At 34.6% G+C, this 13,272-nt stretch overlaps 1 protein-coding gene across 4 annotated transcripts in view; it reads left to right on the plus strand.

Moving 5' to 3' along the window:
* The window catches only part of ZNF654 (zinc finger protein 654), a 79,520-nt gene that overhangs the window by 56,397 nt on the left and 9,851 nt on the right, over window positions 1-13,272 (plus strand). For 3 of the 4 annotated variants that reach the window (XM_019624390.1, XM_019624391.1, XM_019624392.1), the window contains exons 4-6: window positions 1,703-1,838; window positions 4,534-4,736; window positions 5,344-5,483. In XM_019624390.1, coding sequence (XP_019479935.1) covers window positions 1,703-1,838; window positions 4,534-4,736; window positions 5,344-5,483 — 479 coding nt within the window. The remainder of the gene's footprint in view (window positions 1-1,702; window positions 1,839-4,533; window positions 4,737-5,343; window positions 5,484-13,272) is intronic. The other variant, XM_019624393.1, reaches the window with a different exon arrangement.

Below are 13,272 nucleotides of genomic sequence, written 5' to 3' on the forward strand. Positions count from 1 at the left end.
TTGGGTGTCCTAAAATAAAATATTCAAAATTTTAAAAAATACTAGAATAATAGCTAGTAGCATTTATTAAGTGCTTACTACGTGTCGGGCACCATATCAAGCACTTTTCAATCCTGTATATTATTTAATCCTCACAACAGTCCTATGAAAGTGGTGTTTTTAGTATCCTTTTTGCAGAGCAGTTAACTGAAGGAGCACAGAGAGGTTAAGTAACTTGCCCATTGTTTATAGGGTTTTTGTTTGCTTGTTTGCTCATTTTAATTTGGGAATGTTCTAAATGACTTCTAGAATGACTTAACGATCCTTTGACTGAATAATTATCATGAAATTTGATTTCTTCTACTGCCTCCTCCTATAAAAAAACATCTTGTATATTTTTAACAAGGAATGAGAAGTGACATAAAGATGTCATTTTGGAACGTTCAAGTGAAAGAACATGACAGTTTAATAAAAGTGAAGTGTTTATTGTCACTTTGAGTATGTAGCTTGGTAATTTATCTGATAAGTAAAATTTGTAAATATACATAATTGTTATATCCTGAAGCTTTGGTTTAAAACTGTTACTAAGTTTTTAATATCAGGGATTTTTTTGAGCACAGAAAGAAATTCTGGCAATTAATTATTTGTGTTTTAACTGATGTGCAATTTATTCAAATTTTTAACATTACCAATTTAATATCTAGTTTTTTCTTAAGGCTTTAAACTCAAGTTATGCGTTAAAAAATAAATCTATTCATACCTTCATTAGACCTTCAGTTAATTTTTTTAAATTACCAAATGAAATACCCTGAAACATTTTAAAATGCAATACTGAACAAAGTATATGACAAATCAAAAAAAGCATAATCAAATAATTTAATCTTGCAAATATAATAAAATCAATTTATAAATTTAGTAAACCAAGTTCTCCTAAATATTAAACATTGCTTACAAACTACGCTGCTGTCACGTAATTCACATTATAATCACAAGTCTAAGATAAGATTCTCTAAAAACATTTCAAATATCTTTTAAAAAAAAATCCCAGAAAATGCATAGACAAATTATCAGTTAATGCCCAACTTATCAATACATTTTATCTTAAACCTAATGCAAAGTCTTCATGTTATATGTTGGATTCATTCCTTCAGCCTGTTTTTTCTTCCTCCCAAGACTACAAATCTACTTGTACACAAACAAAGTGGAATAGAATTTCCATCTAGCAGCCTTCTACCACAACTAAGATTATATATACATTTGGGATCAGGGCAGGGCCCCTATATCTGTCTACCTGCCAACCAATCTGCATTGGACCCTCCACCCCCACCCCCACACCCTTGTTGTCAGGCTCTTGCCTGCTGTTGTTAACAGAAACTTTATGATCCCTCACATAAATTTAACTGATCATTTAAATTTTACATTTTTGCAACCTGATTCTTTTCCTACAAATGACATCCCTTAAGTTTTTCCCTTAGGTTACACTTCATCCCTATTATAATGGGAGTTTCCTAAGTCCAATTATGTACAAACTGTGTAACCTTTGGCATTCAAGTCTATTTGTGTACTAATAGGGTTTGGACACCCTACTTAGGTACTTAGCAACACTTTCTCTTTTATAATTTAATAGCCTCACTGGCCATCAGTCATTTTATTGACAATGATGATCAAGTTTAGTTTTTAACCCCTTTAAATTCACAAAGCCAAAATGATTTTTCTCTCCTAGGAATGCCAGAATCACCTCCGCAGATATGGAAATGTGAATCTGGAACTGGTGACTCGAATCATTAGAGATGGTGGCCCATGGGAAGATCCAGTGTTGCAAGCTGTTCTTAAAGCCCAGCCAGCATCTCAGGAGATAGGTACTTCAGGAGACTCAAAATCCAAACCAACATTTGTGAGAAGCGAACACAATTTCATTTTCTAACTAGAGCAGTAATAGTGATTCTTCTTTATTTTATAATACTGAATAAGACTTATGTATTTTCACATGAAGTGTGTTTAATTCATTGTACTAAACCGCCCTAAGAGTGATTTTTGACACCAGACTAGGTACATTTGTTTCTAGTAATTTCCCATTCTAATGTGAATTCAGAGTGTTAACGCATTTACTGTCCAGATGTTACTTACTTACAGAGAATTCATTTGTTTTTGTCCTATCAATTATATTTTTATAATTGATTTCAGTAGGAATAGCCTTATAAAACAAAACAAAACACCCTGTGTAGGCTCATGGGATCTCCCTTATACAGGAAACTCGTTCAGTTTTTGTCACCACTACTGTGTTTATCCTGTACAGTGCCTGGTACAGAGTAGTGCTCAGTATAAGTGTTTGTTGATTAAATGAATGACCACATGACTGCATAAGTGAATGAGTGACGAATTGAATAAGTTTCAATTCCAAATACTCTAGAGCAGCATTTTCCAAACTTCATCCATTAATAGAACTTAAATTTTCTCTCCTCCCCTTACCACCTGCATACTTCTTTGACATCACCTCTTCTGAAACCTAGATCCGCAGTAGTTCCTGTGGGCCAAAATTTTCTCTTGAGGCAGGAGACTCTGTTGACTGCTTCTAGTTAATTCTTTTAAAAAATATTTTCCATATTATTCCTGAGTCACAAAATGTTTTGGATCCCTAAAACTTAGAATGTAAGCTCAGTCATGGTGAATAAGTACAAAACTGGGGAAACATTTGAAAGCATGGAGAGAGCCTTTGGAGAGCAATTATAAGGTGGCCAAATAGAACAGACAGGAACCCCTGGTTCTGGAAGCATTCAGACCATGGTCTGGTGAGAAATACACTTCACACCACAGGTTGTGCTGAGCAATTTAAGTTCTTTCCATCTGTTCCAGGCTAAGGGGTGGGGGTGGATTGTGAGTAGAGTTGAGTGGAGAAGGGGCTGTAATTCTTGGGCTTAAGAGCAAGCTGACCTCAGATACAAGTTGTGGAGGACTATAACAGGGAAGTGAGAGAAGATGATGAGGCCAGGAGAAGTAGTACAGAGCGGTGGGATGCCACTGGAGGTAGGATAAGACTAGGAGGGAAGGGCCAAGGTGTCTGTGACAGTGGTGTGGCGGTATATACCCAAGGGATGCAGAGGAGACTGACATTTGATGTGAGAGTCTGGGGAAGGAATAAAAGAGCTGAAGAGGGAGGCATTCAGAACTAAGGAGGAAGAGTTGGATTGTTGAGTAAAAGTATTGAGTCAAATATAAGGAAGGCAAGGGTGACAGACTGAAGGAAACTATGAGGAGACTGGGGACTGAGGCCAGAGGGGACAGGAGCTAGACAAAGGCAGAGCTTCCAAAGGAGTGAAAATGGGAGAAGAAAGTTTGGGCTTTTTAAAAGGAGCTTTTAGGCTTCTATGAATAGGAGCTGGAACAAACCTGTTGTGGATTGGTGTGAGGGCCGATGGCCTCAATATATGTATATATAGTCCTTCATACCTAGTCCTTCCCTACTTACACTAACATACCTCACTCTGGGAAAAGCTGCTCTAGAGCCTCCTTCATACTGATGACTCTCTAGTTGGTGATCATTAGGGTAAAGACTACTTTGAAGTCTATCTTTGCATGAACTATACAAATCAGTGTCTGCTTATCACAGATTGTAAACAGAATTGCAAGGCAAATGTTGAAGCCCAAATAAAACATCACTCATAGCATTTTAGAAGCTAATGATTAAACATACATAACTAATTAAAATACATTTGGGTTTGAAATTATGAAATATGGGTTCCAATTCCTGCTGTCACTTAATTTTTGTCCTTGGGCAAGTCATTTGACCTCTCTGAGCCTCAGTTTTATAATCTGTAAAACAAATACTGTGATACCTGTCATAAGATTGTTGTTAGGCCTCAGTATATGTAGATAAGGATGTTTGTATATTTTTAAATTGTGTAAAAGCAAGTATTTATTAGTTATCCTTAGCGATACAGGAGCATATTATTAATAAGAAGCCCTAGTTGGCACTACTTTTGACTTAATCTTTTGTTGAAAAGTAATGAGAGGTATTTCTTTTACAATTTAACTTTTTCATTAATTCAGATTATATTTCTATAATTAATTCAGATTATATTTCTATAATCTGAATTAATGTGGTTGAATTAATTTAGTTTTAATGACAAATTAGGATTTCACCTTTTAATCTTTACGGTAATGAAAATATTGGGCAGTAAGAAAATGAAGTACATAATCTTAGACTAGAAAGAAATTCCAGACCCCATGTTATTTGAAATGTATTTTAACATATTACTGAAATGAAAAAATAATTTCATGCTTTTATTCAATTTTTTTAAATTTATTTTTTAGACAGAGAAGAAATCAACAGTATTTCTTGAGTATTGTTTTGGTGTTGCTCTTAATTCCATTTTTTCAGTCATGTAACTGAATATTCTTTGCACAAATAAACTCCTACTAAGAAAATGCTGTTTAATTAAATAACTAATTAATCAGTTAGGTACTACACATTAGAGATAAAGTTTCAAACAACAGTCAGAGTTTGAGAGAATTTTTTCTTGAGAGTAATAAGAGTCTGTTTTCTTTTTAATATAGTGAACAAATACTTAAGTTCTGAAAATCCACTGTTCTTTGAACTACGTGCCAGATACCTAATTGCTTGTGAACGCATACCTGAAGCAATGGCTCTTATTAAATCTTGTATAAGTCACCCAGAAATCAGTAAAGACTTATACTTCCATCAAGCACTCTTCACATGTCTGTTTATGTCACCTGTAGAAGATCAGCTACTCCGGGAGGTATTGTTTAAGATTTTGTTTGCCTATCATCATTTTAATCTTACAAAAAAAAAGAAAAAGAAAAAGAAAAATGTAGCCCATTCTTGTTAAGTTCCTTTTACAGTAACAGCAAAGGTTTTAAGATTACATTATCTAGATATGTTCTCTTTGGCACCATTCTTTAAGCTTATGTTGAATTAGATAGAATCTGATATTAAATGATGAAATTAATAAAATGTTCATTAATAAGCATTTGAGTTTCTGGTGTGACAAAGAAGAGGTCAAATAAAAACTGAGAAGCATTATGATTTTGTCTTTTAAATAAAATAGTATTAAATGTTCATGTTTGTTATTTTGTTTTTTCAAGATAAAATAATTAATCTTTTCCTAATAATATGGACACTACCCACTTACAAGTGATGGACATTAATGAAATTAAAAGTAGTCATTGTAAACTGTAGGTGCTATATAGTAAAACTATGAAACCATGAGACTTGTTCTGTACAACATACCGTCTTTGTAGAAGAAAACTAGAAATCTATTTTTTTCTGACTGTTTAAACATTTATTGCAACTAGCTTTTTAGATGTTTTTAATGATATGAACTAATTTTTCTTTTCCTCTTATAGCATTTATTGAAAACTGATTGTAAGAGTGGAATTGATATCATCTGTAACACTGAAAAAGAAGGCAAGACTATGTTAGCCTTACAACTCTGTGAATCTTTTCTTATTCCACAGCTCCAACATGGGGATATGTACTGTATCTGGTAAGTGTTCCTAATATAGAAATTGAAATGGTAAGATGGGGAACAGAAGGAAGATTGGTTAGCAGAGTTTAGACTTTGTATTTTTTAAAAAGTTATGTGAAAATGTTGAGCAAGAAACAATAATAGTTTGTAAGACTTAAAGATTAAAAAAATGATCATATGCCAGTACCAGATAGTGTAAATGTTTAAGGTATGTGTCATAATGAAACAATTATATTTTAAATTTAGAGTGTGATAGAGTTTTTTTTTACACACAATTTAGAGCAGTTTTAGATTTACAGTAAAATTAAGAGGGAGATACAGACATTTCCCATATACCCTGCTTTCTCTCATACATAACAGTATCAGAAAGGCACATTTTTTTTTTATCAAGGATGAACCTACACTGACATATCATAATCACCCCAAGTCCAGTTTACCTTAGAGTTCACTTCTGATGTTACAGATTCTGTGGGTTTGGACAATTATATAATGACATGTATCCATCTTTATAGTATCATACAGAGTATTTTCACTGCCCTAAACATCCTCTGTGCTCTGCCTGCACATCTCTCTCCCCAGCCCCCACCTCTGGAAAACATTGTTCTTTTTTCTGCCTCCCGAGTTTTGCCTTTTCCAGAATATCATATGGGTAGCCTTTTCAGATTGGCTTCTTTCACGTAGTAATATGCATTTAAGGCTCTTCCATGTCTCATAGCTTGATAGCTCATTTCTTTTTAGTACTAAATAATATTTCATTGTCTGGATGTACCAGTTTATATATCCATTCACCTACTGAAGGACATCTTGGTTGTTTCTAAGATTTGGCAATCATGACTAAAGCTGCTGTAAAAATCTGAGTGCAGGTTTTTGTGTGAACATGTTTTCACTTCCTTTGGATAAATATGAAGGAGCACAACTGCTGGAATGTATGGTAAGAGTATGCTTCTTAGTTTTGTAAGAAACTGCCAAACTGTCTTCCAAAGTGGCTATTCCATTTCTTATTCCCACCAGCAGTGAATGAATTCTTGTTGCTCATCCTCACCAGCATTTGTTGTCAGGGTTCGGTCATGCTAATTGGGAGGTATATAGTGGTATCTCATTGTGGTTCCCTGATGACATACGAAGTGGAGCAGCTTTTCATATACTTATTTGCTCTCTATATATCTTTTTTTATGAAGTGTCTGTTGGCCCATTTTTTTTCTTTTAATTGAATTGCTTGTTTTCTTACTGAGTTTTAAGAGTTCTTTGTATGTTGTGGGGGAACAGTCCGTTATCAGATGGGTCTTTTATAAATATTTCTCTCAGTCTGTGGCTTGTCTTTTAATTCTCTAGATACTGTCTTTTATAGAGCAGAGGTTTTCAATTTTAATGAAGTCCAGCTTATCAATTATTTCTTTCATGGAGCATGCCATTGGTGTTATTCTAAAAAGGTATCACCTTACTCAAGGTGACTTAGGTATTCTCTTATGTTATCTTCTAGGAGTTTTATAATTTTGCATTTTATGTTTAGGTCTGTGATCCATTTTGAGTTAATTTTTGTAAAGGGTATAAGGTGTGCATCTGGATCATTTTTTGTGCATGTGAATGTCCTTTTGTTCTAGCACCATTTGTTGAAGAGACTACCTTTGTTCCATTGTATTGCCTTTGCTCGTTTGTCAAAAATCAGTTGACTATATTTATGTGGGTCTGTTTCTGGGATCTCTATTCTGTTCCATTTATCTACTTGTGTGTGTCTATTCTTTAACCAGTATAAAACAGTGTCTTCTTTACTTTAGCTTTATAATAAGCCTTGAAGTTGGGTTGCACCAGTCCTCCAACTTTGTTCTTCTTCAATATTGTATTGGCTATTCTGAGTCTTTTGCCTCTCCATATAAACTTTAGAATCAGTTTGTCAATGTCCATAAAATGACCTGCTGGGATTTTGATTGGGATTGCATTAAATCTGTAGATCAGATTGGGAAGAACCGATATCTTCCTATCCATGAACATCGAAAATCTCTCCATTTATGTAGTTCTTTGATTTAATTCACCAGAGTTTTGTAGTTTTCCTCATATGAATCTTGTACATATTTTGTTAGATTTATACCTAAGTATTTAATTTTTGAGGTGCTAATGTACATGGTATTGTGTGAATATCTGTGTTGTTAAACATTTGAACAATTACTTAAAAGTTATTAATAGGATATCAGAAGCATCAACTTTACCTACCAATCATGTAATTCAGAATGTGACATGAGAGTGTTTTTAGTACCTATCCTTCAAATGCTATTAGGTGAAACCATGAATAATTATACAAGATTCTAATAACTTCTGCCTCCCCTCCTCCAGTACACCCACCACCACCACCACCTTGACATTTCATTAATTCTTAAGGAAAACTAGGTTTCCTTTGTCAAACATAATAATCAGAAATGATATGGCCTATAAACATTTTTTAATCAATGCTTTTGAGTTTTAAATTCTTAAATACTTAAAACAATAGTTTGAAGGATTTAAAGCTAAACTCATTTAATATTCTTGTTTTATAGATTAAAATCTTCAGACTAAGAGAGTCAAATAACTAATTAGTAGCAGAGTTGGGTCGAGAAACTAGTGGACTTATCTTCTAGGACAGTATACTTTTAGTTCGATTATGTAAATTTTATTCAAAAGTTTATCCTGTCAGTTGGAATTTCAAATAGAGGAGGGGATCAGGAGGCAGTGATAAGACATACACTTAAGTGTTACTATTTATTGATACGTAGTTATTCCCAAACAGAATATAGTCATGATTGTTATGGTAGGTATTTTCCTATGGGGATAGGAATATTCTCTGCCCTTGGCTGTATTAAACTATTTAAACAGGATATCTTTAGTCTTTTTATTTTAATATAGTCTTAAGTAAACCGGAATCAAGTAAAGAAGAAGAAGCAGGAAAACATCTTTTCTTCTTTTCTTTGCTAACCAATTTCTACTCTTTAGGGAGGGACCTTAAAAATAGAACAGTGCCTATCTTTCCTGCTCCTGACCACAGTCACCCTCTAAGAATAGAAGCTGGGTGTCCGACTCCCAGCTGCCTAGCTGCAAAGGAATCTTTAGCCTGCTTCTCTGTCCTTTGGAGTAGGCTCAGTTGACTGTCTGCCTACTTATACCTATTTCTTCTACCTCTCCTCCATATTTCTGAATGTTGGGGTACTTTTTCTTGCTTCTGAAAGTTGATTTTAACTGTAACTTGAAGAGCAGGATTCTTTCCAGCCACAAGGTCTGTGTCTGTTTCATCTTGGCCTTTCCTCTGAACCACCTTACTCTGTCCCCCCTCTTTTAAGGATGGAACCTGATCACAGTCCAGTCTTGCTCTATCTCAAGCCAATGGAGTAAGCTACCTACCCCATTTCTCTTACCATCACTAAATAAATAATAATAACTAATATAGTAATAGCAGCTGCTAATTGTTGCTAAGTGCCTCCTATGGTCTTTGCTTTATATATGTATTATCTCATTTATTCCAACAATTTTATGGGGTAGATAATATTATGCCCAAGCCATTCAATAGTAAATAATAAAGCCAGGATTCAACCCCAGGTAGCCTGACTCACAGCCTCTACTATTAAACATTACTTACTATAAATTGGTCAAGTATGAAAATAAATCTATGTTGTAAGGATGGCTGTAGACCCTGTTATAACTTGTTCTCTGCAACTAGATAACTTGATGAACTTGATTTTATTCATACTTAGCTAGCTGGGAAATGGCGTTTGTACACCCAATTGGTGCTCTGTTTTCTAAAGGACTCTCTGTTTGAAAACATAAGCTTCATTAAACCTTCCCTTTGGTCTTCACAAAGAAGACTATCAGAGGTTTTCAGGGTGTTTTGTTTTTCTTTTTTTTCCCTTCAAAACACAGTTTACAAATAAAATCTGAGACTCCTTTTGTAAATTCAATCAAAATGGAGCTTCATAACCCTATCCTGAGATTTCTGCTTTGCCTGCTAAAAAGCTAATATCCATATTGGTAGCCCTCTCCTGGCAAATCTGTTGAGGTCTTAGTATTACATTTTGTTTGCCAAGTTTCCTCCTGAATTAAGAGACAAAGGGAAGTAAGATCTCTCTCATCAGAAAAGAGAAAAAGAATAATATTGTACCTTAAGAATGTCTCTTTAAGGAGTCTTAATTTTTTGGAATAAGTTGGAAAATATATTCATTTCTAAGATGTTAAACATTCATTTGTGTAATATTGAATGGAATACTTTCCCATAATTCTCAGCTTACCATTTTTGTCTTTAAATCAGTTGCAGATATGCCACACCTCTTCAAACAATGTTGATCTGTTTGCCTTCTTCCATCCATATCCGTGTGTTCATAATACAGCCCTTACTTAGAATAGCCATCTTTTATTTCACTCCATGTCTGTCTACATTTCCTTTTAATATATTTCCTTAAGAGGCTTCCTATAAATGCTTTTAGCATTTAGGAATAAATTTTTTTTTCATATTACTAACAAATATTTATTGAATAAATCTCATTGCTTGGTACGATTAAGATTTAAAAATGAGTCAAGAATACAAGAAACTAATTTTTTATTAAACATCAATGTATACCAAACATTTTACCTAGATGTTTTCACTTAGCTTTCTTAATTCTTTTTATGTATAAGAAAACTGTGGATAAGAGATAAAAGTCACACAGCTAGTAACAAAATGAGGTTGGAATTTATGCTAGTCCATTTGCAAGTGATAGCATCCTATGTCTAATTTAGGGAAAATGTAGTATGGGTATACCTTGGAGATATTCCAGGTCCAGTTCCAGCCACCGCAATAAAGCGAGCATCACAGTACAGAAAGTCATAATCTTTTTACCCATGGAGGGTCTTGCCTTCAGTTTGTAAAAAATGCAACATCTGTGAATTGCAGCAGTGAAGTGCAATAAAACGAGTTATGCCTACATTTATTGAAAGGATACTGGGGTATGACATGAGCCATAAAAAGGACAGGGATACACTTGGTCCTTAAAAGAGAAGTGCTATCTGGGACACTGAGATTGTTACGATTTTAAAAAAATTTGCCCCTCTTTTGTGTCAGTTGGTTTCAGTCTCTCCCACTGTATAACAGAAGGAATGCCAACAGTCTCCAAGCTTCATAGTTTATTGAGAACATTCCAGGGACTCTGACTGGGGTCAGTTTCCTATTCCTAAACTAATATCTTAAGGAGGGTGTTGAGGAGGGTCACATAGGAGACATAGCCACTGGGGTTCCTTCTAACCTTGTATATTAGGGCTATTGCCAGAAAAAGGTGCCTCACTGTAAACTGGGCAGTGCCATGCCAGTTACTGTATAATGCCTTATTGATAGGTCTCTCATTCCCAATCTCTTGTTTTTGCCACTACTTCCACTACACAATGTGTCATTGAAGAGATGTATAATGTATTAATAATTGGGGAAATAGGGCCTATAAAATAAAGAAAGGCATGAAATCAAAAGAGGCATAAGATCTGTTCTGAAGTAGTTACCACTTTAGTTTGGGATATTCATGAAGAAGAGGCCTTTGATACAGACTCTGAAAAAGATAAGCTCACGTTAGAAATAAAGAAATACTTTCCAAGTAATCAGCATAAACAAAATGAGAATAAATGAAGCAAATTAACTGATAGTTAGGAGACCAACCTAGAATAGTGTCCAGGATTCAAGTCCTAATGCTTCTGATTCCAAAACATGTTTCTTTTGCTATTGACACTATACCACATATTGAATAAGCTGGAAACATTGGGGTATTTTTTTAAAAGATTTTTATTAAAATATAGCTAACATACAATATTGTATTAGTTTCAGGTATACATAATAGTTATTCTGCAGTACCCACCTAGCACTATACAGACTTATTAACACATTATTGATTATATTTCCTATGCTAAAGAAGTGATCAACATGATAAGTCCAGCAACCATCTGATACTGTAACAAGCTATCACAATATTATTCATCTTGTACTCCCTTTTAAAATTTTTCAGAGTTGGCATTCAATATTATTTTATATTAGTTTCAAGTGTATAGCATACTGGTTAGACACTTACATAATTTAGGAAGTGATTCCCCCTGACTAGTACCACCTGGCAATATACAGTTATTACCATATTATTGATGCTATTCCTTGTACTTTACATACCCCATGACTATTTTGTAACTACCAATTTGAATTTTTTAATCCCTTCACTTTTCATCCTCTCCCCAACTCCCCTCCATCTATCACCCTCATAAATCTAGTACCCATCTGACACCATAGTTATTACAATATTATTGACTATGTTTCTTATGCTGTACCCTACATTCCATGACTACTGTGTAACAACCAATTTGTACTTCTGAATCCCTCCCCCTTTTCACCTACCCCCAAACCCCTCCCATCTGGCAACCCTCAAAATGTTTTCTGTATCTATGAGTTTGTTTCTGTTTTGTTTATTTTGTTCTTTAGATTCCACTTATAAGTGAAATCATATGACATTTATCTTTCACTGTCTGACTTATTACACTCAACACAGTCCACTCTAGGTCCATCCATGTTGTTGCAGATGGCAAGATTTCCTTCTTTTTTATGGCTAACATTCCATTGTATATATGTACCACCTCTTCTTTATCCATTCAGGGACACACATCCAGGTTGCCTTCATATCTTGGCTTATGTAAATAATGCTGCAATGAACATATAGATGAGCATGTCCCCTTGAAGTAGCATTTTGGGTTTGTTCAGATAAATGCTTAGAAGTGGGATTACTAGGTCCTTCTTTGTCTCTTGTTATAGTCTTTGTTTTAAAGTCTATTTTGTCTGGTATAAGTATTACTACTCCAGCTTTTTGTTTGTTTGCTTCCATTTTCATGAGATTCATGAGATATCTTTTGCCATTCCTTTACTTTCAGTCTGTGTGCATCTTTTGATCTGAAGTGAGTCTCTTATAGGCAGCATATTTAAGGGTCTTGTTTTCTTATTTATTCAGCTCCCCTAGCTTATGATTGGAGCATTTAATCTATTTATATTGAAAGTAATTGTTGATGGGTATGTAGTTATTGCCATTTTATTATTCATAATTTTGATATTTTTTTTCTATCTTAAAGAAGTCCCTCTAACATTCCTTGTAATTCTGGTTTGGTGGTGATGAATTCCTTTAGCTTTTTATTGTCCGGGAAGCTCTTATCTGTCCTTCGATTCTACATGATAGTATTGCTGGGTAGAGTAATCTTGGTTGTAGGTCCTTACTTTGCATCACTTTGAATATTTCTTGCCAATCCCTTCTGGCCTGCAAAGTTTCTGTTGAGAAATCAGCTGAGAGTCTATAGGCTCCCTTGTAGGTAACTAACTGCTTTTCTCTTGCTGCTTTTAAGATTCTTTCTTTGTCTTTAATCTTTGGCATTTTAACTATGATGTGTCTTGGTGTGGATCTCTTTGGGTTCATCTTGTTTGGGACTCTCTGCACCTCCTGGGTTTGTATATCTAGTTCCTTCGCCAGGTTAGGGAAGTTTTCTGTCATTATTTCTTGAAATAGGTTTTCAATTCCTTGCTCTCTCTCTTCTCCTTCTGGTACCCCTATAATGCGAATGTTGGTACGCTTGATGTTGTCCCGTAGGCCCCTTAAACTCTCCTCAAGTTTTTGGATTCTTTTTTCTTTTTCATTTTCTGATTGGGTGTTTTCTGCTACCTTATCTTCTGCATTGCTGGTTTGATCCTTTGCTTCATCTAATGTCCTCTCGATTCCCTGTAATATATTGTTTATTCCCGTCATTGTATTCTTTATTTCTGACTCGTTCTTTTTTATGCTTTCAATGTCTTCGTTGTAGTTCTCCT

Source organism: Hipposideros armiger, unplaced genomic scaffold, assembly GCF_001890085.2.
Source record: "Hipposideros armiger isolate ML-2016 unplaced genomic scaffold, ASM189008v1 scaffold_587, whole genome shotgun sequence".
Classification (NCBI taxonomy): domain Eukaryota; kingdom Metazoa; phylum Chordata; class Mammalia; order Chiroptera; family Hipposideridae; genus Hipposideros; species Hipposideros armiger.